The following is a 26740-nucleotide window of genomic DNA, read 5'->3' on the forward strand; positions in this document are numbered from 1 at the left end:
GCTTTAGTTTCTTTGTTAACTTGATTCAGAGGACACATTTGTCACCTGTACTTGATTTGAAAACAGGGCTGTTACACCCACAGCTTAGTTTTAAATCTAATGTTCAGCTCTTTCTTTACTTCCTTTTACTTGGGATGGTGTCTGAAAGAGAAACAAAACCAAAAAAAACAATAGCATCTACATCCACACAAACTATGCAAAAGCACAGTCCACCGCTTTCATCCAAAGGAACAAACAAAGAACAGCATAAAAGAAATTTATTAAGATAGCACTATTTATACAAGTTACTCATGCTAGAAAAAAGCATAAATGATACATGTAAACATCTGTTTACAGAATACTTGTTTTCCTTGTAAAGGTGCAAATGATCTTCATATGTAAACACAAGAATACAGACCTTTAGGGAAAAAGGGGCTTTTAAAAAAGTTTTAATGACCCATTTATTACTGTAGTGTAACTGTTACTGTATCCAAGCACATTAAAATGCTGAGTTACATGAATCAAAGTGTGAAGTCAATGAACTTAAGATGTCAGCACTTCCTTTTTCATGTCAAGAATTTGCAGTCCACTTGCTCTTTTATAATCAGATTTAGTAAGGTCCAAAGTTGTATCAGGTGCAAAAGGTCATTCTAGATAGAAATTACAGTAAAAACATATCGAAACCTTTGAGTCTAGAGTTGTTCTTCCCTCTCCCCCTGCCCCTGGGTGCCTCCCCAGTCACTGAAACATGACACTTACTCACAGTGCCAAACAGTCCCTCCCCTCCAAACTCTTGAATCAGCCTCATACCTTTCCCTCCTCTACACACACAGAGGCAAAGTGCATAAAAAGATCACTAAAAGGGAAGGTACCATCTCGTCACAGTCAGCATTTCACAAGAGGAATTCTAAAGACACAGAGAAGAGGGCAGCTGAGGTGATGCTGGTCAAAGCTTTGTTGAGCAGGGGCTGACTGCGGGTCTGCCAATCAAGCAAGAACCTGAGGAGCTTTGATCTAGGCTAGTCAGAATTAACAGAGGATACCTGCGTCCCCTCTTCAGACACAAACTGATATCTAGCAGGCAACGTGAAATAAAGGTTTTTTGAAGTCAGCAACGAGTTGTTTCTAGGTTGATACACAGGGGAAGGAAGAGATGGAAGCTGAACTTTTGTACCATACACTTGAATCATTTGAAATCCTTTTCACTCTCACCCTTTTTGGGGCATCTCACTGATTCAGTCGATAGATGAGAGTTCCAGTTCTACTTCTTGCCTCCAGCAAGACTGAAAAGATATTCAGGGCACCCAACCTGTACTCTGAGAGACCCTAAAACATACCACAAGGGTTGGAACCACAATAGCTGGCAGGACATACCACCGCCCTGGCCACCAACTTGTCAAAACTCACATCGCACATGCACATATACATATATATAAAATACATATGTATGTGCACACATACATACGTATATAAAAAGCTGGAATTATCGCTGTGAGCAATACAAAGAAAATACATGATACAAATTAAATGAAAAAATAAATATACTCTGCGCACAGAAAAGCTCCTGTGCAAAGGTGGCACCTTGCAGGTCAAGTACTTTTTAGAAGCTCTCTGTAAATAAGGCAAAAGCAATGTTTTCTGTATCTCTTTCCTCTTTCGCCACATCCACTGCTCACACAGCTGGAAGGAAAGCAGGAAACCCTCCTCCTTGCCAGACTCCCCATATAGAACGTGGTCTCTACGTCAGCATTGTTTACGCTACAGTAATTTTTACAGTTTGGTTTATTCAAAAAATGTCAACTATTTAGAAAAAATACGGACATAAGCCACACTTCTACTTTTGTCCAGTGGTTCCCTGGAGTCTGACAACGTGGTCTCCCATTGGGCACACTCTCACAGAAGTCATTTTTATAATTCCATAGAAAGAGTCACCGGCAAAGAGTTACATTGGGTCTAGACCGTTCATATCGCAGCTGCAAAGAGGTCCAGTGTCAACAAGTCTCTTCAGTTTCTCTAGGAATGAGAACCAGGGGGTCTCCCTCCCTCTTGATGCTTACCATATATGAGATTCACAGTGTGTCATTTTGATAACACCTACTCCTCCTCCCAGCCGCCGATAGTTCATGCCACCGTACAACCTGCAAATACAAGGTTTCAGTGGTCATACTGGTCCAGCTCCTTCACGTATCTACTAGAGGGAAGATAGAACCAGCCCTTGTAAGCACAGTTACCCCCTTGTTAGCCTCTGGGTAGAGCAGAGTGTGACAAGTTAGTTGGGTAGCAGTTGTTTTACATACTTCCAAGGTAAACAGCTGTACTTGCTCATGCATTTCTCTCCCAAAACAGAAATTGCCTCTTGTAAAACTGCAAATGATCTTATGTGAACACAAGAACACTGACTTTTAGGGGAAAAGGGGCTTTTAAAAAGTTTTAATCACCCATTTATTACTGTAGTGTAATTGTTACTATGTCCACACAGCAGTTTTCTGTTACTTGATTAATCACTTGCTTTCTTCCTGTCTGGTAACATGTGAGATAGAGAAGAACTTTGCGGGCTATAGATGACCTTGCGTAACACAAGAGCAAGACCAGGTTTGCTACTTACAAATCAACTTATTTCTTTCATATTTCTAATACTCTGAATTCGGATGATCCAACCAAGATGTAACACATCCCAAGTACCATCTGCTTCTCCAAAATACGTTACTTTAACAGTGCCTGCATTTCTTATGGAAACCTAATCCTATAGACTCCAGCATCCTACTCACTTCAGCTGCATATTCCCCCCTGTGCCACTAAAGTCTGCTGACAAATAACAGGAGAAGTTCTTCAGACAGCTCCTACCAATGCAATTTGTTAAACCCAAATTGTGTCAGAAGCATTTCTCAGGCTACACAAATGAAAACATCCTTCATAGAGCAAGAAGTACAGCAAACAAAAGAAAGAAAACCACAAATGTTGGTCAGCTATGTTGAATTCGGTGGGAGAAGAAAAACCTTCAAGCTAGTACCTTGAACAACCTCCTAAACTTCTGTGAATGCTGGCCCAGGCAGTAACTCCTAATTTTAGACATCTTATTATTGTTGCTGCCAGTGGAAGTAGTACCCAGAACCATTCAGCTGTGGAATGTGAAACACATATTACTCTACTCAACTGGTTTTCTCAGCAGTTTAAAAGGTATTCGCTATAGCTCAAACAAGGGGAAGTTCCTCCACTGCTTCTTATGGCTTATCTCAGCAGGAAGGGTTAATCTACTAGTAATGCTAGGCTGGAAGAAATAAGGAGATTAGTTCATTACTATTCCCCATCCCTGAAAGAATACTAAAGCAGCAAGAATACAGACAGGAGCCTGACTTTTTATATTAGTAGGATTTGGGAATAAATATATAGATAGTTGCTTTCAAGTATAGTTATGACTAGAAATTGCAAAATAGCCTTTCTGCTCAGTGTGCATTTTTTGATTCGCAACTTCCTATTATTTCTCTCAGCCTGTAAATCAGATAAAATTCTTCTTATTGCTGTCTTGCCATTTTAAAGGCGAAGAACATCATATGCCCAAAGTGTTCCGTTCCAGCTCTTCCAAAATTATCTTGAAATCAGAGCCTCAGCTTGAAAGCAAAAACTGTAGGCCAAATTCTGCATCATGACTGTGAGCTCCTTCTAAGGGCAAGCTTAGTTTTATGGGGAAGCAGAAGAGACTCAGCCCCAAATAAACAGAAGGGTTATATCTCTCTGAATGTGGTCCATTTTTGCTGCATTCAAAAGTGGTACCTAAAAATCAAACTAGGTTTTGGTATGACCTTTTGCTTGCTATCCAACAAGCCTGCTAAATCATTTATATTCTCTGGGCCTCAACCTACCTATACACCATTTTCCTACCTGTAAAAGATGCAATGAGACTTTATTCATTAAGGGCTGCTCAGATCTATTGGTATACTCGGATGGTAAAAACCATGCAAAACTTGCTCCCACTTTACTTAAAATTGAGTCAAAGGCTTGAATCTAAGCAGAAATTTGCAAGTGGCAGCAGCTACAGCTGGACATCCCTATTTGATTGTTTCACAAACTGAACACTTACCTCCATGTGTTAGCATCTGGATCAAACACCTCGATGGTCTTCAAGTACGTTGTGCCATCAAAGCCTCCCACTGCCATCAGCTGCCCATTCACCACTGCGAGGCCAACCTGCAAAGCAACCATCACACAGCTATTTAGCTGGGATGTCCTAAAAACAAGGGTTAAAATCAAAATATTAATAAAAGGATTTAATAACCATGTTTGGTGAAAGGCAATCTGTAGCATAGGTCTTTTTTTGAGGAAAAAGGACAAACGAATAGCCTAAAAATAACAAGACATCAAAATATAGGCTGTCAAATCAAAAGTAGAAGGTTCCCCTTAATACAATCTACAAGAATTAGAACCACTTGCATGGTAATAGATACATGAAAACCTAAGCCTTTGTCAGCCAAAATTTGCTGTGTTCTGAATTGAAATTCTTGACAAAGTATGGCACGCACACATCAGAATATCAACCAGCCACAGCCTGGAACACCTGCTTAAACTAGAAACACATGTAAGCCCTTAGCCTGCTCCCCTTGGACTAGTGCTTGGACCATCTGTAAACACCTTGGCCTCCGGTCTTTCTATTTTGTCTTTCTGCTGAAGCACAAAAGAAAAAAAGTCCCTGAAATCTCCAACAGTTCTGTGGTTCAGGAAGATCACTGCCAGTGAAAAAAATCTTGTGGTATAACAGAAAAAAAAAATGACAAGATCATAATGTAAAATAGTCCTTGTTTTTGCTTTGAGGAAGGTAGAAAGAACTCAGGACAGCTGCAGATAGAGATGGATCTGTTTAGCAGTTTCCACAGAAAGCAAACATAGAAGCAGCTCAAAAAAAGTCAATGTCTAATCAGTAACTAAAAAGGAGTGTTGGACAGTGTACGACACGCTTTGAGGACAGAAAAAAATATGTATTCTCTGCCTCCAAAACCAGTGGTTGCTCAAATTGATTCATGCTTGCCTCACCAGACTTTGAAATACTAACATAGACAGAATTAATCCACTCTTTACAATATAATCCAGTATCCAATGATAAATATTCATAACATTTCATCTGTCCAAACACCATGACTACTTAAAACAATGTGTTAATCTTTTGTTCACAAGTCTACAGGGAGCAGTTGATGAGAACATGCTGTCACTCCCCATATCCACAGGATTCAGTGAAGAGAGGAGATATACTAAGTGAAAGCCTAGAAACCCTGTTCTCACACAGATCTCAAGGCAATTGAAAGAACTGGCTGGAAGTTTGTATCTAAACACATGCTTGTCCAGTTTCCCAGCTCTTTCTTCTGGGCAAGTAGGTATGTTCACATCCTAATTCATCCAAAGTGGGCTGCAGGATGAGACTCGGGTACTGATTTTGATAGCGTTCTCTAACAGTACATCACAGCAGGTATGGCTACTTCAGCAAGTAGCCTGTGCTCTCACCACGTGATTACGTGTAGGATACACAAGCAGATCAAATCAAACTCACTCCGCTCCGGCGGGATGTCATGGCCACGACAGGAGACCACTGGTTGGTTCGAGGGTTGTATCTCTCAGCGCTACTGAGCTCTGTCGTATCATCTCTGCCTCCCACAGCATATATCATGTCTTGGTACACCGCGCAGCCCAGGTGCTTCCTCCTCGTCCCCATGGGTGCGATCGTGTGCCAGCGGTTCTCCTGGGGGTTGTAGCGTTCCACTGCAGAGGAAACAACACATCTTTAGGCAATGGGGTTGGCAGGCAGCGGGGCTTAGCACTTTTGAACCTGCATCCAAAGTACTGCTCAATCTGTAAAGACACTGCCGTTTCCATACACCAAAAATATGATGAACCAGTTTCTCTCTCACACTAATGCTTTTCTTCTACGGAACGCTTGCTGTTCTCTCTCAAGTCCTACAAAGTCAATCACATTCAGCATCTTCACTCAAGAGTGAGCTGGCAATGCTACAAATCGACCTGCATTACCGTCTTGCAGTAGTTTTACTTTTGGCACTTTTCTTCCTACAGCAGAAAAAAGGCTACTGCAGGAAAAAAAAAGATGCCCTTGCAACTGTTATGCAAATGATCAAAGTATTTTATTCAGGACACACTGCCAAATGCAGCATCAAGAAAAAAAAAAACCTACACGCAACCAGGTATTAGGGGCTCAGAAGCCTAGAGAGTGAATTATTGTATGGTAAAAACCACATCCAAAACAGAAAAAAAACCACAAACTGATGACTAATTCGTTCAACAGCCATCTAGGGACACTAACAACAAACAGGACAATGACAAGTGCTGACTACAATGAGTGACAGCAAAGGACATACCAGTATTGAGAGGAGAAGTCCCATCAGAGCCTCCCACCGCATAAAGGAAGCCCCCTAGCACAGCCACTGCAACTCCCAGGCGCCTGGTGCTCATGGAAGCCACACGAGTCCATTTGTTTTCTTTGGGATCATATCTGGCAAAAGAACAAACACCAAAATTTAGTGAAGCATTGACATCTTCACAAACAGGCAGGAAGACTGACCTTCTCTCCAAATAAAAATCCCCATAAATGGTGCAGTACTTACCTCCTCTCCAGCTCACCTGCATCAACTGCACCTTCTAAGAGACTCTCTTCTTCCTGTGCCCCACATTTCATTTTTTGTTTAAATAAAAAAGTACCTTTCCACAATGTTGAGACAAGAGACACCATCCTGGCCACCCACAGCATAGAGGTAGCCCCCAAGAACTGCTACTCCAACACTGGTCCTGCAGGTGCTTGTGGGGGCCACATCACTGCTCCACTGATTGGTCTTCGGATCATACCTAGAAAAACAGACCAGACACCACAAATTACCTGTCTAGGTAGGCTTCAGATTCTCTCATGCTTGGGAGAAACTCCCAAGCAGCAAAACTCGCTGATCTTGAGCTTAAACTGCAACACAGTTACCTGTAAGTTGCATAAAACCCCTGAAGTGATATAACACATGCAACACATGTTATTCCAGGGATGTTTAAACTGCAACTTGAGATGATTCGAACTGAAGATCAAAGGTTCGAGTTCATGAGAGACAGGGTTACCAGGGGCTGGCTGACATGTGGTGACTCGCACCTACGCAAAGAGCAGTGGCCAGAGTTACTCTGCTGGATGTTCTCTGCAGGTCACACAAGAATTCAGACAGCGCGGGGACCTGCGCTTCCAGGTAAGAGACGAAGGAACCAGATGGACTTGGGAAACCAGAAACAGGGAAATAAGGTGCATAGGAGAAAAGTGCAGGACACAGGAGATGTAAGGCTAAGGTCATGATTTGGGAAGATGGGGCTATGCAAGGAGAGACGTGGGAAAAAGAGGAGGCTCAAAAAGGAAGGATATATTTGCGTAGCTCATTGGATTTTTTACAGGGCTGAGATGCAGAGTACTAGGAGTGCTTGAGTCATGTGTTTTTTAGGCCTGGGGATTGCCAGCTCACAGAAACAGCAAACTTGGTAAAGTTTATTTGACTTAAGTTTTCCACAAGTCTAAAACTGACCTATTTTCCTCCTTCTGTCTTAATGCCGATGTTCCTTAATTCTCTAGTTACCCCTCCACAATAAAATTCTAGGATCTTTCCCTCAACATCTAAGAAATGCTTAGTGTAACCTCACCCTCCTCAACGATGCTAAAAAACCAGATCAGCAACTACAAAGAAGGTTAACCAGGATCATCATTCCTCCCCTCAAGTATACCCAGACCCATTTCTTATATATGTCTTCCTTATACCAAAGGCTATGTCTTGTCTCATTAAGCTGGGCATAACATGACACAAGCTTTTATGCATGAAGTCCTAGTTCAGCAGTAAATCAACACCAATTTTGAAGGGGTACGCAAGGGAGGAGGAAATGTAGATAACATGAAACATAAATTTCAGGTTTTCAGCAGAACAAGAACACAGTTGGCAAAATGAACTAATTTTTAAGAGGCAGCACCCAAGCTTAAAAATTCAGAGTTAATATTTTGCATGTTGGGCTTATGCAGACCTACCTTTCTACACTGTTAAGGTAAGAGGAACCATCATGGCCTCCCACAGCATAGAGGAGATCATCCAGAACACTGACTCCAACACCACAGCGTCTTTTGCTCATGGAAGCCACCATCCGCCACTCGTTGGTTTGAGGGTCGTAGCGCTCGACACTGGAAATTGCATCCCCGCTACACCAGCCCCCCACTGTAGGAACCAAACACAAGAAACAGCATCACAATAACGCACTGACCTCACGTACTGTTTGCGCGCCTGGTACAAATAATCCCTCTGGACTTTGTCAGCCTTAACCCCACAGCCCCATCTCTGAGTTACTTATTCTGAGGATTATAATTAGAAGAGAGAATGTGATTTTCAAGAGGATTAACATAAGTTTGGAAGTACTGTGGCATTCAGGGCAGCAAAGTAATCGCACAAGTAAGAAAGCGTAAGTTAACTCAAATCTATAAGTATTAATGCACAAGTCACTTCAGAAATACGCTGTGAAGACTGGTCTTACAGGAACACTAAAAACCCAGCTTGAGTCTCCTGAGCTCAGCCAGCAGGAGCTATACATACCTGCAAAGAGCACTTCTCCACAGCGGATGGGTTTGCGTGGTCTAGTTCTTGGTCCTTGCATCAGTGGCCGCTCTTGGGGCAACAGCAGATAGTTTTTAGCTTCATCCACTAGATCCCTGTGCAAGACAGGAAGATATTCATCCCCAAAGTTCACCACCAGTCTCAGAAGGTATGAATCAAAACCGATGGCAAGAGCAGCCAGCACTAGTTGTGCACTTCAGATATTCACAAATCACTGAAGTGCATGAATAGCTCTAGTTAAAACGTGCACTGTCACCTAAATACTCATCAGTTGTTTACAAGCCATGTACACAGTGACAGTAGTAGACCAGTATCAATATTTGGCCAGAGTTAACAACAGATATTGCTTGCTATAAAGACTGATTTAAAAAAAAAAAAAATATGACAAGATTTGTCAGGCTTACAGTGCAGAACAAACCCAGCCTGCCTCAAGCTAAAACTTATCAGTTGTTTTGCCTAGGAACGAAACAGGAGTTGAAAAGCACACAAATACATAACACACACACACGACCAACAGATGGAGATAGTACCCTTGTGATGAATATTTTCTCCATCAGCTCTGGCCAGCTCACACTGTCCATCCATTCATGACTTGTCACCTGGACTAATCCTAATATTCCAAACCCTTGAATAAAACAAAAAAGAAAAAAAAAAGTCCTCCTTCCCTCTAGAAATGTGGAATTTCCCCAGTACGAATCCTTATTCAGGAATAGATCAGCTTAGCCTATCCCCTGAACATTTTACATTAAGCACAAGAAAAACTGCGTGCTTTATAGATGATACAGAACACCACAGAACCAGAAAAGTGAGACTCATAGCATAAGAGGAGGAAACTTGAGTTTCCCTGCACTAGTATTGTGGGAAATAGCACAATCTAATCTCAGAGTCCAATTCGGTTATCATCAAATGCAGACTTTTACATAAAAAATCTACTTTAAGTCCTAATGAGATCACAAATACCATGCAAGCGGTAAGTTGTAATGAAAGGCCATGACTAGAGAACCAAAAAGTTGAAATGGAAAATACACTGAAGGGTATTTTACCAACAGTCAAACTGCATGCTCAAAGTTTGCTATTTCACTGAAAACCTGAAAGAACAAAACACTTCAAGGGCACACTACTGACTATTATGCAAATAGAAAACATTCTCTTGCATCTCTTCCCCTCCCAGTTGCAAAAGAGGAAATTGTGAGATATCACCCATTTATCACTGACAAAGCAGCACAGTTTGAGAGAACAGATGCAAACACAACAAAATGCGATCCTGTAAATCAGTGAGGAGATTTACCGGCATTCCTCATCGCTCTTAATAAGTGGGTCAGAACCCACTGTACCCACAAGAAACTTGGGACTCAGCAGCGGTAGACGGACATGCTGCAGGACCTAAAACACAAAACAGAACACAGATAGTAAACCACAAATACCCAGAGATGCAAGAAGCCAAATGGAAAACAATAGTGGCTAACAAATTTTAATAGAGTTAATAGTTCCTCTGGCAAACATGCACAGTCATTTACACATCCAAACCCTGGCATTTTAGTTAAATGAAGCTCATCTTACAGCACCTTTGCCTTTTCACTATACCAATTTAGATACCCAGCAGAAAATCAGTTTTGAAAGGGGACAATCCACTGACCTATTAACAGCTGACAACAAGGTCACAGTTGAAAATTATTAGAAAATTACAGATGTCAATACATCTGCCTGATACACTAGTTTAGTTCTAAGTTTTATCAACCATTTAGTGGTATTGTGCAGTAAATGAACAATAACAAATAACACGCCTTTCACGATGGTTCAGAATTTAGAGGTATAGACAGAGAGGTGCAAAGAGGGAAACAGTTACAAGAGCTTTAAGAGTTACCTTGAGAACAGCAGGTTTTTCTGGTTTGTTTATTTAAAACAATTTTCAAAAGCTTTCCACTAAATAAAGCTGCATTTAATGTCTATTTCCAAAGCAGATACACTGAAGCAGGCAGACTCTCACCTCTTTTGATCAGAAAGCCTGAGACTTCAGAGGCTTTCCAGCTGACAGCTTTGTCAGAATGGGTACTTCTCTGCGAAATGGCTTGCCTTAGATGAAGCATCGTATTTCAACAAAACCATTCTGACAAGCTCCAGTATAAGATCGTGAGGGCTGATGCATAAATCAAACAGCAGAGCTTACCGACACACTGCAAACGAAGACAAGCTTTTTCTTACCCATTATTTTTTTTATACAACATTCAAAGCAATGTGGGCAGGTTTGTCTGGACAGACTACCGGAGTGATCTAGTTTGGCAAGTCCTACCTGGAAGCAATTTAACAAAGCCCCTATTGAAGGCTCTAGCAACTGCACCTTCGAGTTGAGACAAAATGAAAGTGCAAGCCACCTAACCAAGGTGGAAGTCAGAGAGAATTACTGTGGCTTTGCACGCGTTCAGAACAGTGACGCTGTTGTGGTACCACCGTATCAGCCCTCCTTACTTTTCTGCTGGATAAAGCGGTTTTGAATGTTTCTGAGCTCAAGATTACCTGCGGCAGCTGGGGTCTTCTCTCCTGAATGCTGTATTTCACCCAGGCCATCACCGCGTTGAACACCTGCTCTTCGCTGCGAACGTTTAACTCGTCACTGGATATGATGTCTATGAGCTGGTTGGCAGGGAGCAGCATGAACTCCTCGCTCTCCATTACCTGGTTAAATGAAAAGAGAAAAGAAAATAAAGGAAATAAGGAGAGTGGCCGAAGCACCAGAGCCATTTGCCACTCCAGCCCTTCAGGAGATACAGCCCATTTGAATTCAGAGTCTAAAGGACTGATCCAATAAAGTGCCCAATACCCACCAGTTTCAACATCAACACACGTGAAGGGTTTGCTGCACAGAGCGGAATGCCGTCCCTAGCAACACAACAAAGACACTTTTACGTGGGGGTGCAAGTGAAAGGGTATTTCACACCAAGTTGTTCTGTGGGACACTTTTAAAGGATTAAACCACAGAACACACTGATCAGGTTTCAAAATTGAGGAAAAACAAAGTCCTTTAAAATCAGTCTCCTTGTCTGCCACGTCTAATAAGTAAAGCAGAAATAAAAGTGTTGCATAGGTGATAAAGACATGACTGAAAAGCTGAATCTTGAAGAGAGAGGCTCTAATCTCAAGAAATCCAAAACAGAGCACAAAAATAAGAGTCCCAGAAACAAGTTACCAGAGGCCTTGTGGAGGACATGGGAAGTCTTCCTTAATGCCAATTTGTGGCAGAACAGGCAATATTTCAGGAAAAGTAGATGGACTAACTCGATCCTGCCTCTTTTGTTCGCCCCAAATATATATACATAGAGTATGCACAGGTCCAGATGCACTTAAGAGGGAATCAGAGCCTCCCCAAGGCACCAAGGACTGATGTCTTGTTAAATACAAGCCACTGACAATGTGCAAACACGTTAATTCCTTCGGTTCCCCACGATAGGGACTGAATTTCTCGGGAGGCTTTAGCTGCCGCTGAAGGATGGTTCACACCACACATGTCAGTCTGCGACTGCCCAGAGAGGTTCCAGACCTCACAACCACGCTTTCTGCAGCAACACCGGGTGGATGGGAAAGACGCATGAATAGAAATAAATACAACTGCAAAAATGGTTTGATTGATAATTGTCGGCTCAGCTTCCCCATGAGCATTCCCAGTCTGCAGCCAGTCATCTCCGAGAGGTTCAGTGACAGAAAATAACTGAATATGGCCTTGTCCTTATCATCTGTGACCACATTAGAATTCCAGGACTTATTTTAAGATTTGCAGCATAAACACAAGAAAAATGCATTCTTTGACACAATCATCTCAACAGCAGTTGGCTGTGCAGTCCTTTTACCTAAAGGAACTAAATAGGAGCTCTGAATGAATATATAGAAATTGCAAAGTAGTGACAACAGCAAATATAGTTAAAAGGAACACAAGAGACAGTGAGATTGGTTACCAGACTTTGGTCTAAGTTGCCCACACATCTCTTCAAGCCTTAGAAAAATAACTGGATTGGCCACTAAAGATCTTTATCAGCATTCTTCCATAGTCTCCCTCCATTATACAAGTTCTAGCTTATATCTAAACTTCACCCTGACAGTTTTAAGTGCAGCCTCAGACTCTGAAAACAGAGGTGCTGGAAACTGAGGAGCTGAGGATGGTCATCCAGACTCCCCCTTCCACCCGCAGAAAACCCAGTTGCATCGATGGCCTTGTAAAAGTCAAAGTACTGGAAGCACTCCAGCAAACCAGGTTATTACTACTGTGCAACTTCTAAGTTTACATAGTAAAACAAATAATTATTTGAAATGCTTTGGCTTATTTTGGCTTAATTATCAGGACACTAATAACTATCTGACTAATATTAATGGTCTATTTGACTGACTTGCTTACTCAACAAGAATGAAATAGGCTCCATTTGCTCTGCAGTTTTCATGTGCTTTACTGCTTTTACGAACAGATAGCATAAACGTCAAGAGTACACAATATGGAGCGCAATTTCTGTCTGTTGATAGAAAGTACAAGTTGTTCAACCTTAAGTATATTTTTTTCCCTTCACACAGTTGTCAGAGACCAAACAAAAAAATATGGAGGACGTTCCTGTACAGCAGAGTTGTTAATAGAAACATTTCACATTACATGCACAAGATTCACTGGGGGTTTTAGGCAACAAATCGAATTGAGGGGAATAGAAAACTTGGAAAAACATTTTACCAAGAAGTTAATGATGTCATGCAGCAATACACATAAAAATTAATAGAACTAGAGGTTAGCACAGCAGAGGACATGAAGCAATTCAGACTGCATTCAAAGTAACTGCATGGGTTGGCTCAGTGCCTGGTGCTTAATATTTCACATTGCCACTCAGGAAATTCCCACCTCGCGTTTCTTTTTGCCAGCTTGGAGGAACAATGACCATACGGTCTCTGCTGAGAAAGGCACATTTTTTTATCAGTTCTCAGCCTCCACTGTGGAGGATGATGAAGCAGCCAAGTCACTGGCTTCCATCAGGGATTACCAATCCACTTTCCAGACAGAAAACAACAGCAGAACAGAATACAAACCCAACAAGCAGCACCATTAAAACTGTTTGCAGAGAAACAGTGGAAGCAAAATGAACGATCATTAAGGATGAAGAGCTGCAAAACTCCCACGGAACTGAAAGGGACACCAAAACCTGTCCAGGCCAAATAGTGCTCTCATCTAAGCAACTGCTTTCCAGACGTCATGATTCAGTTAAGCCAACTATAATTTGAAGCATCTTTTGAGGAGGAGGGTGTTTTCTCAAGTCCAAAATTTTTGCCTTTGTGAGCTTTCCCAGGGATAAGGAAGAAAGCAAGCTGTCTTCAAGGCACTGCAAAAGACCTTCACAGAAGGCAGCTCCTAACAGCCAGCTGCGTGTATTAATGTGAAAACAACTTAAAATTGTTATGCTGTTAAAAAGTTATTTAGAGGCATGTCCTACTTATGTAATAACGAGGAGAGCACAGATTTAACCATTAAAACGACCAAGCATTGAAAACAACCAACCATCTGGTTACCATCTTGCTCCCCGAAATTCTATTTTATAGCCTTTATGGTTAGAAAAAATGTATTTAATTGCAACTTTTAGAGGAAACTGAATTCACGTATCTACAGTTAGATACCAAATATTGTCTCCAATGTGTCTAACAGTCAAGTTCAATTGTGCTTGCTTCTGCTCATAATTTTCTTAAGTACTACCTGACTGAAATTAATACAATTCCAAACTGCTTCCTGCAGGGAAAAAAAGTTGGCAAGTTGCAATCAATCACAGCACTTACACACTGCTGCTTCTCTGGGGAAACTAAATTAGCACCAGGACTCGATAACTAGAGTTACTCCCTCTGGAAGGATCTACCTGTGAAGTGGGTGGAAAGAGGAGATCTCTCCACAGCAGGCTACCCATTCCAGGGGACAGAAAACTACAGTTTTTGGAAAAGGCAAGAGATTAATCTATCAGAGGAAGAGGCTTTCATGCTGAGCACACCCCTAGTGTAGCTGCTTACAAAACATGCACAAATGCTTGCTCCTCCAACCATAGCTCTGGAAAGATACCACTGAATATTGGGCTCTTTTCTGCATCCGAGTTGTAATAGGGAAGGAAAGACCCACTCTTCTCATATTGCTCACAGAATCCTAAATTATTATGCTGATCCTTCCCTGAACCAGTTGCTGACAATTTTTTTCCCTAAATAATCAGCTAGGCAGAATTAACAAAGGAAGAGAGTCTTGAGTTTATAAAGGTCAGCTACAAAATTACACTTTTGAATTACTTACAAACAACTTCTGCTGAATAATGGATGCAAAATCCTAGTTCTGCTACAGCAAGGGAGTTAAAGACTCCACTGAGGCAGCTGTATGCTCCCCCATACACCCACTTTCCCAATTCCTAAACTCAACATCAACTTTTTTGGTTCTATTGATGTATTGTCCTCACTTTAACACACATCTTCCCTCCAACCATGTAGAATTTCTGAAAGTGCAGTGGAATGCCACACCATGTCAGATACAACACCAAACTCCAACTATACCTGCAACCCTGCCTTCCACATAGCGCTTGTGATACAACCCTAAGAGAGGAAATTCTGTGGATCATATACAGCTGTGGATGTATATGCTGTGGATTATATACAAATCATGAGTGCAACACAGTCCTGCAAGCACCTCTTCCCTCCTTCCCCAAGTAACGTCTGGCACTCACGGCTATTAGGGCACACAGCAGGATTTGGAAAGAAGCACAAAACGACAGCTGCCCAGGCTCTCGCAGGACACTACACGTTTTACACCACAACTCCAGCACGCCAGCTTCTTACCTCCTGGAAGTTGTGCTGCGTGAACTTGTCAGCGATCCTCAGCAGCTCCCGGCACGAGTGAGTGTCAGCAAAAGCTCGGATGCCCAGGCAATTGGAAGGGTCCAACTGTCTCTTAAGGAACTCACAGCAGGCCTCCTGGATCTCAGCCAGCTGGAGAAGGCAAGCAGCTGGCAACAAGGTCTGGACATTCCCCTCTTCCACAGTGATCTGAGAGGTGTACGCAAAGTCAATCAGCAGCTCCATGGCCCTTTCGTCGATGTCTCTGATGACGACTTCTGTCTGCCGGCTCTCTGCCAGCTCCCCGGTGAACATGGCTCGGAAGTAAGGGCTGCAGGCCGACAGAATCACCCTGTGGGCGTAGATCTTCTTCGCACCAACTACTAGGACCACATCGCATAACTCCCGGTGCTTCCGGAGAAGATTGATGACTTCTAAAGTCTGTCGAGGGTGCTTGTCGGAGATGTAGGGCATGCGAGCAGGCTGTGGCACGCCTTCTGGCAGTTTGTTGGGATCTCCGAGTGTGCAACGGCTGGTCACGTCCATTCCGGTCTCTCCTGGTCGAGTGCTGGTACACCTGCAGTGGAGGAAGCCGTAAGACAGGACCATTGTCAACTAATCTACCACCGACTGTCAGCCAAAGCTCTATGGCTCGCACTGATTAACGAGCACGAAAACCAGCAGTGTCCATAGCTCTGTGCTGGAACGTGGAAACAAGCACGTGATCCCATGAGAGAGGAATCCGTCTCAAATCAAAGTGCACCTAGGAGTAAACAAATGCCAGTTTGCAACAGGCTTATATTTATACCTATTTTTATATGCTTTCCATGACACAGCCCTGTAATATCCAACTACACATACATATTTAACTGAACCTCATAATAGCCTTGTGCAGTAGAGAAGTATTATGCCCATTTCATAGAGAATGACTCAAAGCAGAAGATTAGCTGACCTGCCCATTGTCACTTGAGTTTTCTTTGACAGAACTGGAGATGGATTTCCACCACAAAGAATCCCACCTGCGTGATTTAATCAAACTCCTCTGTTCTTCTACCTACATTTTTGATAGGGTGGCTCATCACTGTGATATCTGAACATACTAAACTGTCACAGCCCATCATAGTAACTTAAAATGGCCTGCAGCCTATCACAACTATCTTTCAGGTTCACAGAATATCCATTCAATCATCATCTCTTCAGATATTTTTGAATTATGGAGGCCTCTGACTCAATCCACCTTCCCCAACACATTTCAACAGAAGGTTAATCTTCCCCAAGAATGACAGACTAAGAACTGCAGAAGGCAATTGGGAATATCAGAACAATCAGGAAAGTCAAAACAAAGTATCCGCAACTATCGGCCTACCAAAAAAGGAAGAACATAAAGTCAAGATGGTAACTTTAGAGATGAGGAACCACTTAAAAATATATAAACCAAGTTTCTGGCACAGAGTAGGAAAAACATTCTCCCCTCCCAGCTCCACATACAATGTTCTAGCTACCCGATACCCTTCTTTACAAAAGTTCAGGTACCCTTTCTTTGTCGCTCACATCCCTGAGCAGATGTCAGCTCTATCACAGTTTAAGTGCAATATCCCTCTGCACAGCAGCACAACAACGCTGACAGATTACACTTTGCACCACATATACTAACTGGAGAGAAGAGGAATGCAGTATTGCCCCGAGCCCTTCTGCAGCTCTGCTGGGATGAACCAGGATGACACAGCTCATACTTCACTTTGCAGAGACATCTGCCTACAGCCCAGCTTTCATCATCATGTTATGATCAAAATCTGTGCTAAACAAGAAGAACTAAATCCAACTCTATTTTCAGCAATCAGACTTAATAAGCAGATCAGTCCACACATAACTGAGATGCAGTTTTGCATGTTTGGAGCATATTTGAATTTCTGCCACACAGCTTATGAACAATTATTAAAAAGACGCACCAGCAGCAGTGACACACCAATTACTACAAAAATAAAGAAAATATAGGAAACTATTGCCTATTCCCACTTCAAAGGAAAGCCATCACACCAATTAAAGCATACTGAGCACAATATCAGAATACTGAAGGTTATGAATTATCCAGAGAGTGCACTGGCTGTTGGAGATGTACTGGAAGACCCAATACATCTTATTCACTACAAGCTTCACTGGTGCACTGGCATTTGTGAACTGTCACCACCTCACTTTGTTCACACTAAGAGTTAAAAAGAAATCTATGTTTGTTTTGTCATTGCTCAATGTACTTTGCAGCATGCTTGAAGGAATTAGAAAAATAACTCACATCTTTTCCTCTCATTATTATGTCAAATGCACTTTCTAACCACAGGGAAACCAGACTCTTTGCAGCAGCTCAAATAATTCACTTGCATCTTTGTCTGTTTTCCCATTCCCCCCACACCCTCTCCTTGATCACCACATTCTGATGTTTCAGACCATTACCTCTTCCTCCTATCTTAGTTACACAGATCCAGCTGGGTCTCCCCTCTGGGTTTTGCTACTTCTTCAAGTTCAGCCTCTGCACCTTAAATGCCTTGGTTTTTTTAATCCCCACTCCATCTTTTTTATATCCATGACCATTCTCCTCCTCTGACACCTCTGACGAATCCTTCTGCTGTTACACTGCCTCTCGCTCGCCTCCACCCACTCTTGTCCCTCACAACCCAAATTCACCTGGTGGGGTTTGACAACCATTCCCAAAGTTCCTCATGAATAACGCAGCTAAATTCTCCGTCACAGCAGCATACACAAACTAAGTTTAATGGTACCCCCAGAAAAACCCCAAGAAACCTTGGCTAAAAATCAGTTTACCTAATTGGCTTACTTAGCAGCTAAGGCCAGAGGGTAACTAATTTAATCCCTCTACCAAGAGATGGAGAAAGGTGGTAACAAAACCCTCCTGTAGAGTCCAGCTCTTGCTAAGCAATCCAAATGGATTTTATTGTGCATTAGAGGTTTCAAGCAATGTCAAACCAACCTTGGGGAGAAAAAAGAAAAAATAAGAGCCCTATTAAGACACATGCTACTGTAATAATTTGGGGCAGTTTGTCTTGACCAGGCTGTCAGTCAAATCATCTAAGCACAGGACAAGCATTTTTCAAGTAAAAGCCCGTTTCACATAACTGGAGATCACAAGAGGTGGTCTATGTCCACCACAGCATCTCCTTTTGGAAAGCAGAACCCCTTTGTTATGCCTGTAGGCTTTCCTCAGAGTCAGCTCTCACTAAAAACAGCCCTAAAGCAGATCTCAAAGAGTTTTTTGGACTGGAAGAGGTTCTAACTGCAAAAAGATTAGATTAAGGCTATGGGGTGGACCAGCTTCTGCCACGTGATTAGTGGCCAGATTTAGGCAACAGTCCTAGTCCTTCCTGGCCAGAACAGGATTCTTCTGCCCAAATGAGACTCTACTTAACACATCTTTAAATGAAGGAAGGAGTCTGGTTAGTGAGACCCAGAGGCATTCCTGCATTGTTCCCATCAGCATCCATCTGAGTACCTGCATTGTATCCAACCTCCTTCCTCCAGGAGAGAAAGTGGTGCTTAATGATGAAAGAACATTGAATGGATGGGAAGAAGAGTAATAATCAAATTAGCACTCCTGATTCATCCATAACTTATCTCTGGGTGAGGTAGAAGCTAGTGATCAATGGGCTTGGGAATTTCCATACTGGATCAAACCAGATGCTTGATGTTAAGCACTGTGGGTTGCTGCTATACACAGGCACAGAAGTGTGAATTAAAAGGACACCGTCTGATGGCATGTGTCTCCACGAGGATAATAATTTAACCGCATTATATGTGCATTATGCATATATATGCATAGAGAATGAAATGATGAGTCAGTAGCTTAGAGGTGTGAAAGACAGAAGGCAGCACTTGATTCTCACATGGCAGGCTGGCTGCCTCCCCCCGCCACAGCCAAAGCCAAGAGCTGCTCCTGAATACTCGGGGTGATTAAGAAGGTTTGAGGACTGAAGAAGAAATGTGTCTGCAAGGATAAAAGATTCACACTCAGCTATGCAGATATTCTGGGATTAGCTTCCATCAAAATGCAGGGCTGGGGAAATCAGCAAATACAATGGGATTAAGAAAGGGCTGACAAAGGATCAGTTTTTGTAGCACACTGCTGAAAAGCACAAACGGGAACACTGGCAGTCTGCAACACTGTCAGCTCAATAAATTGGCTGCTCTGCCTCCGTTTTATTCAGCTATGCCCGTTCCCAAAAGTTTATTCATTAACACAGGCATCTATGGGGCATCCATCCTTACAGAAAACCAAACCAAACCTAATAATACATATCTAAGAAAAATACTCTCATACTGTCATGGAGTTCCTTAATTTTCAAGTCAGAGTGGCCTGCATTTTTTTTTTTGTTGAAGATAATTCATGTTTTAGCATGAGATTACATGCAAGTTTTACCACAGTTCAGCAGAAAACAGGTTGACTTAAGGCCTATGAAACCAAAGTCTCAGGCTTAAAATACTGACTGAAATCCAAAATCACGCACTGCTCTACCGAATTTCAGTAGCAATGGATTTTAGTAGCAAATGAAGATAAACCAAACCTGTAGCAATTGGTGTCAACATGTCATTTAAATTTAACGCATACATAAAGAAAATATTTCCTATACTCGTTATAGAACTGCTAGAACAACCACCTTTTACTTGGTTCAGCAAAGGGCAATACCTTCAGCAACAGAAGCAACCACCACAACACTGCCGACTAAGTAAACTATTAAAATGCTTTATTGCAGCAATCAATACTCTAGGAACTAGTTAGCTAAAAGTCTGATTATTAGTAAAAATACCACCGACTCCTTTTCTTACCTAGACAGCAAGGTTTAGCTATACATTCTCAAGAAGGCTGAGTTATGCAAACAAGCAGATAAACCTGACTGCAGCATTATTCTACATTACTCAAAATGAGAACAGCAAGGATCTGCTGTATATGTCCCTATTTACCCTGTTTAGCTTGATTTTCACTGACCAAGCCCAGAAAACTCAGTTTCAGAAGGAATGAGGATGTCCACATGTAGAACAATGAGGTCATGATGGGTCTCCCAAACCCTTCAAAAGCCTTTTGCAGCTTGTCTTGGGCAAGAGCTCTGTGCAAACAACTGGTTACCTTCCTGAGGGTGTGTGAGAGCCCAAGCACAGTACCCGGGGTCCAGCTGCCCGTGCTCCAGCCAGCTCTGATACTGTACCGTTGTAACCGGGGACCAGGCTGCCACCAAACAGCTGGGTGAGAAGAAGCCAGGGGAGCCTCCCTGCTTTTCTTGGGAGCTGCTCAAGCCCTCATGCCTGGCCTGTGTTAAAGGCACATATGATATGTACCTGCCCACGGACCCCACTGACACCGATCAGCTTCCCAGCTTGACATCAGCCCTTCCTCATCACCACAGACTTGCCTGACGAGCACAGGACTCTTGGCTGACCCTGCTCATCAGCTCTGCTCTGCTCTCTTTGCTCGACCACAGGATAGGTCCCTTCTGCCTTGCTTCCACCTTCAGCTAAACCATGTTCTCTTGCTGTAGCCTGACAGCAAGAAATGGACAGCAGGATGACCATGAGCCAGCACTGTGCCCTTGTGGCCAGGAAGGCTAATGGTACCTGGGGTGGATTAGAAGGGGGGTGGGTAGCAGGTCGAGAGAGGTTCTCCTTCCTCTCTACTCTGCCCTGGTGAGACCACATCTGGAATATTGTGTCCAGTTCTGGGCCCCTCAGTTCCAGAAGAACAGGGAACTGCTGGAGAGAGTTCAGCGCAGGGCAACAAAGATGATGAAGGGAGTGGAGCATCTCCCGTGTGAGGAAAGGCTGAGGGAGCTGGGGCTCTTGCGTTTGGAGGAGACTGAGGGGCAACCTCATTGATGTTTACAAATATATAAAGGGTGAGTGTCACGAGGATGGAGCCAGGCTCTTCTTGGTGACAACCAATGGTAGGACAAGGGGTAATGGGTTCAAACTGGAACACGAGAGGTTCCACTTAAATTTGAGAAGAAACTTCTTCTCAGTGAGGGTAACAGACACTGGACCAGGCTGCCCAGGGAGGTTGTGGAGTCTCCTTCTCTGCAGACATTCAAACCCGCCTGGACACCTTCCTGTGGAACCTCAGCTGGGTGTTCCTGCTCCGGCGGGAGGATTGTACTGGATGAGCTTTTGAGGTCCCTTCTAAGCCCTGACATTCTGTGATTCTGTGAAATAACAGCCTGCCCCAACTACCACTTCATTTCTAATGCAAGATAAATCCTCTTTGAACATCAACGCATTTTCTCTACTATCATGTTGACAGGAATAGCTGCAATGCCTTCCCTGTTCCAACTGTACTTCCCATCCTGTGAGTGCCTTTCACATTTGATACCAACTCACTATGTTTACTGAAATAGTACTGACCAATTCTAACTCCCTCCTTCTCACAGTATCTAACAGGACTCTCACATATGGTATTAAATGGCTGCAGAGCCCAGAATAAAAAGATAAAAGCAAGTGCTCCACCATCTGCTTCGCTGGACTTCACAGGAAGATCTGTGAGCCTTAAATCCAATCAGGAACCTTTTATCATTTTCTGCTAAGATACACAGTAGAACAACAAACACGAATTTTAACAATCCACACAGAGGCCCTTAAAACATGCAAGCATATTCAAGAACTGACAGCTCTTGACTGTGCTTGTCAGGTTAGACTGCAGCAGTACAATACATTGAGGCAGAGATCAACTGAAAGGTTAACCCAAAAGTAAAGCCACGTAAATATGTCAAACGTGTTATCCATGCTCTACCCTGGCTTGCCAGAGAGGGAGGGAAAACAAAATATACTGAAAGGTCTGGTCTGCATCCATCATCCAAATAAAATTAGAACCAAAAAATGCCTGAAGTGTCAGGATCAGCACCATAACAAACCTTTAATTCCTCAGCCCCATGATGTTGCCAACCACTACAACGACCCAGTCTGAGCAGCAGACAGAACTTACATGATAGCAAATCCAAGGCAACAAATTCACAAAGACAAAGAAACCTCAGTGCTTCAATCCTCTTCCCTCAATGTAATATGTAGAAAATGGCAAACAAAAATCAATTTAGAACCTCAATTTTTCTATTAGGTACACAAAAAAAATAGATAGAAAACAAGAACACAAGCCAAGTTACATTGTACATCATTTTGGAAAAACGTTTTGATAAATGGAGGACAACATAAGAACCTGAAAAACTGTGGTTTTACATTGGTTAACATTTAAACAGTCTTCATTGTGGAAGACTAAGACAGAAGAGAGCTCGTCTGCTACTTGATCCATCTCAGAGAAAAAAGAATTCACTGTAGAAGTCACATACAGCTCCTCATTGTCTAAACCACATTTCTTATCTTAGCAAAAATATCAAACAATACACAGCCCCAGTGATGCCCAAACCATGTCCTAAAGTTTACTCATTAGCTTAACCGAAGCAGCACCACAGTCTCTTTTTGCTGCACTTGAGGGGTTGATTTAATTAAACAACACAGTGTCACTCTTCTAGGGTTTAAATGACTATTTCTTACCTCTTTACACAGAACCCAGGCTAATGGTTTCTGCAAATGCTGTAGCTAGAAATGCTTTACATGTTCATCTCCAGTAAAATTCCTTGCCTTCTCTTCGGCGACTGTTTACAGAATTATCCATAATAAAGTTTCCCTACTTTCAACTTCCTGAAGAGCACAGACAGAACAAGCAATTTGCATGAGTTCTCTTTACTTCATTTAGAGGTGTAGAACTTCAAGAAACTTCGCTTCCACACAGGCTGTATCACATACAGAAATGTATCTGCTGTTAGGTTTTGCCATGGGATTGCCATCAGATAATGAAAAGCAACTAGAACTAGCAGACAATCCTGTTTGCCAACCTGTCATCATGCTGATTTACTGTGACTGTTTTTTCTCTATATAACAGATAACGTTTCTGACATAAGCACGGCAAGAACTGTCCTGAATTAAACTTCAGCTGCATCTTCTGCTCATTAGAACTGAGGCAGCTGGCATCCATAATTAGAAAAGAAAAATCTCCTTTTCACCCAAGACCTCACTCTATCAAAGGGACTAAACTCCTTTAGTTAAGGGAAAAATAATGGCCCTTAAAAATCAAGTTTAAATTTAGTTTCCAGGCAGTTTACTTCAAACAATTCGAATGCATAAGTAATTAAATACTAAATTTTAAATATGATAATAAATTGGGGAAGTAGAGAGGGTGTACGGACAATTATGATAACCTGTGTGTCTACTCCTAACAGCATATTCATTTAAAGACTTCTGGTCTTGTAAATACTGAAAATAAATACATTTAAGTAAGGACTAAAGATAAAGGCCTTATATTCTAATTCTCTTTGCCAGGCCTTCAAAAAAAAAAATTATGGTTCAAGCACGTACAAAACCAACTCACATGATTTATCACATTTGGATAAAAGGAGGACAACTGTTTTTCATATCTTACCTGCGCATTGGCTTTCCGTCCATGCACCGTGAAGAGAAGCCTTCACCCTATGCTTCAAGACCTGATCCAAACAAAAAAATAAAGAAAAGGGTGATATGCTGGAGAAAGAGAACCATCTTTCCCCTCTTCAGTCCAGCTCCAGGACAACAGAACTGACCACATCCAAGTACTAATAAGCCTTCAAGCTCCTATCTGTCTATAAATTCACAACCTAGATTAACAATGTCTGGATTGCAGAGAATAAAGCAGAAGAAAATATAATCACCATTAAAAGTGGTTTCACCACAGCTGCATAATGATTCTTTAGGCAAATGAACATACGTATCATAAAGTCAGTAAACAGTCTGCCTCCCTGAATCCTTGAAATTGTTCTACAAAAGAAAAAAAATATCTCAAGTAGCAGGGTGCTCGCTCTCACTCCTTGCTCAGAGCCAAGAGATATCTCTCTCCCTCATACATTTACCAGAGATTTAAGGCAGGCTGGCACCTATTAAACGGCACAGCACCGCTCAGCAGCTACACTGCAGAGCCAGAATTTCATATAAGATAAAACTTGTGTCTGGAAATTGAAGATAACTATGTGCCCAAGAGGTAGGAGGGATGCTAACAATGGTACTACATCTGCACAGATTAATGATGCTGCCTGATGCTCACTACACTTCCACTCCAAATATTCATTTTCTGAGAGGAATAACAGTTGCAAACTGCACAGGCCTTCCACATTCAACCACTAACGTCTAATTCTAATGCAGATTTTACAAGGGCATCACTCATCCCAATTTCATTGTTAATGACTATTCAATTGGGAATAAATTTAATTGATTCATTATTTAAAGCAGTAAGCCTAATGTTTTATCAAGCAGTAAAAGCACAGAAGCGTGTTCTGCTTCCGTATTGGTATTCACAGACTTCTTCCCATCAAGAAATGGGAAAACAGTGAAACTATAAGAAAAGCAGCAACAGTATAAGACTGAGTAACTCTTAAAACAAACAGAAGTAACATTTAAAATAGAAAAACTTAAATTTAGGAAAAATAAAGTCATTTCTGGAAGACTGAGACTGTCAGATTGGAGCCCTGCATCCAACAACAAGACGACATTTTTGGCACAATTTAAATTAAACTACAAAAATGGCTTTGGCTTTATTTGACTACGGGAACAAGCACCTTATTTGATATGCAACATTCTCCAAGTACATTATCACAGAAACACAAACAGAGCGGTTTGCCAGCTAATGAAGAATAAGCTCAGACTTGCTGCCTCCCATAGTTGCAAATTACTCGGATTCATACCTCCCTGCAAATAAAGCAAGCCAATTCCTCCAGGTTAGGGCACCACATACCAATGTAAATCCGAGCTGTGCGTTCCCAGCCTCTCCCCGATCAGACTTTGCAGTTTTGCTCCCACCAGTGTCAAGGGGCTTTGGGGACATGCGAGTCCCACAGCGTGAACCGGGGGGACACCAGGTGCCCAAGCAGCACCGCCACAGCTGCCCCTGTGCCAGAACACCCGCAAAAGCCCTTCTGAGCCCTTCGCACATGCCGGGGAACGTGGACGATGCTATTCTTAGACCCCCTGATTACATCAGATTTAATCCCCTTAAAACCAGCATGAAAAGTCGTCGGAAGAAAAAAATATAATAATAAATAGAAGCGGTTTGGTCTAGAATCCTGGATTTAACGCTCTCCTCGGCTGACACCACGGTTTTCTCAGCAGAACGTGGCCCTGTCGCTCCCGCGGGCACAAGCCGGTGTCCGGCCGGGGCTGCCCCGCCGGGACGGGTACCGCTGCCCGCCCGCCCCCTGCCCTGCACAGCCCCGGCCGGCAGCACACGGACACGGGCGGGCACCCGGCCCTCAGGAAGAGACCGTGGCGGCCCGAGGGGCCGGGCACGTTCCCCCAAGCCGCCACCCCCACACCATCCCCAGGAGCGGAGGGCCCAGCCGCGTTGGGCATCCGGACAGGGCAGCGCGGCCGGGCCGAGACCGCATCGCCGGCGTCCCCCGGGCTGCAGGGCCCGCAGCCCCGGGAAGGCGAGCCCCGGGAAACAGCACGGCCCGAGTCGCGGAGACTCACGCCGGGCGCGGGATCCTCCTCCTCCGCAGCCGAGCCGCGCTCCCGCAGCAGCCGCGCCGAGCCGAGCCCACCCCGCCCGGCCCCTCCTCAGCGGCAGGAAGCGGCCCCGCCCCGCGCCCAGCCCCGCCAACCGCCGCCGCCGCCAACCGGGCCCAGCCCGCCCCTTCCGCCCCGCCCCGCCCCGCCTTCCCGCCGCAGCGGCAGCGGCGACCAGCGCGCAGCGATCGTGCGTGTGTGCTGGGCACTGAGGAGGCCAAACCTCGAATCCCGGGGTCAGCTTTGGACCCCTCACTGCAAGAAAGCCCTTGAGGTGCTGGACCCAGTTGAGAGGAGGGAACGGAGCTGGGGAAGGGGCTGGAGCACAAGTGTGATGGGAGCAGCTGAGGGACCTGGGGGGTTCAGCTGGAGAACAGGAGCTGAGAGGAGACCTTCTGATCTCTGAACTGCCTGGAAGGAGCTTGGAGCATGGAGAGTTCAGTGTCTTCTCCAAAATAACGAATGATAGGATGAGAGGGAATGGCCTCAAGTTTAGATTCCATATTGGGAACAATTTCTTCCCAGGAAGGGTTGTCTGGCATTGGAACAGGCTGCCCAGGGCAGCGGTGGAGTCACCATCCCTGGAGAGGTTTAAAAGACACAGAGATGAGGTTCTTAGAAACATGGGTTAGTACCAGTGTGAGCTTAATGTTTGAACTCTATGACCTTGAGGGTCTCTGGAAACCAAAATGACCCTATGATTTTATGTCCCAGTGAGTCATGGTGCCCCAGAAAGGGGGAGGATGTGACAGGTG

The 26740-nt window shown here is 43.3% G+C and overlaps 1 protein-coding gene across 4 annotated transcripts; it reads right to left on the reverse strand.

The window, feature by feature from the left end:
* Positions 1-240: 240 nt before the first annotated feature.
* On the reverse strand, positions 241-26033 carry KLHL20 (kelch like family member 20). 4 transcript variants are annotated; one of them, XM_071810025.1, is made up of 14 exons: positions 25950-26024; positions 23875-23935; positions 22950-23096; positions 15417-15990; positions 11106-11264; positions 9880-9974; positions 8571-8686; positions 8015-8198; positions 6676-6819; positions 6336-6469; positions 5516-5724; positions 4058-4164; positions 2037-2117; positions 241-1952 (listed from the first exon to the last, which is right to left on the reverse strand). In XM_071810025.1, the coding sequence occupies exons 4-14, from the start codon at positions 15957-15959 to the stop codon at positions 1922-1924; spliced, it is 1803 nt and encodes a 600-aa protein (XP_071666126.1). In that variant the 5' UTR covers positions 15960-15990; positions 22950-23096; positions 23875-23935; positions 25950-26024; the 3' UTR covers positions 241-1921. The 4 variants fall into 4 exon arrangements, with proteins under 4 accessions (XP_071666126.1, XP_071666124.1, XP_071666125.1 ...); XM_071810023.1 differs by lacking the exon at positions 22950-23096 and having other exon boundaries at positions 25950-26033; XM_071810024.1 differs by lacking the exons at positions 22950-23096; positions 25950-26024 and adding an exon at positions 25216-25656.
* Positions 26034-26740: the final 707 nt, after the last annotated feature.

This window comes from Patagioenas fasciata, chromosome 6, assembly GCF_037038585.1.
Source record: "Patagioenas fasciata isolate bPatFas1 chromosome 6, bPatFas1.hap1, whole genome shotgun sequence".
NCBI lineage: Eukaryota > Metazoa > Chordata > Aves > Columbiformes > Columbidae > Patagioenas > Patagioenas fasciata.

Excerpts from the sequence above, each read along its gene's own strand:
- KLHL20 (XM_071810023.1), bottom strand. The coding sequence starts at position 23,897 with ATGGACGGAAAGCCAATGCGCAG. Across the intron at positions 6,820-8,014 it reads TACCTTAACAGTGTAGAAAG|GTATGATCCGAAGACCAATC; the intron begins GTAGGTCTGCAT and ends CTGTTTTTCTAG. Across the intron at positions 5,725-6,335 it reads GACTTCTCCTCTCAATACTG|TGGAACGCTACAACCCCCAG; the intron begins GTATGTCCTTTG and ends TTTCCTCTGCAG.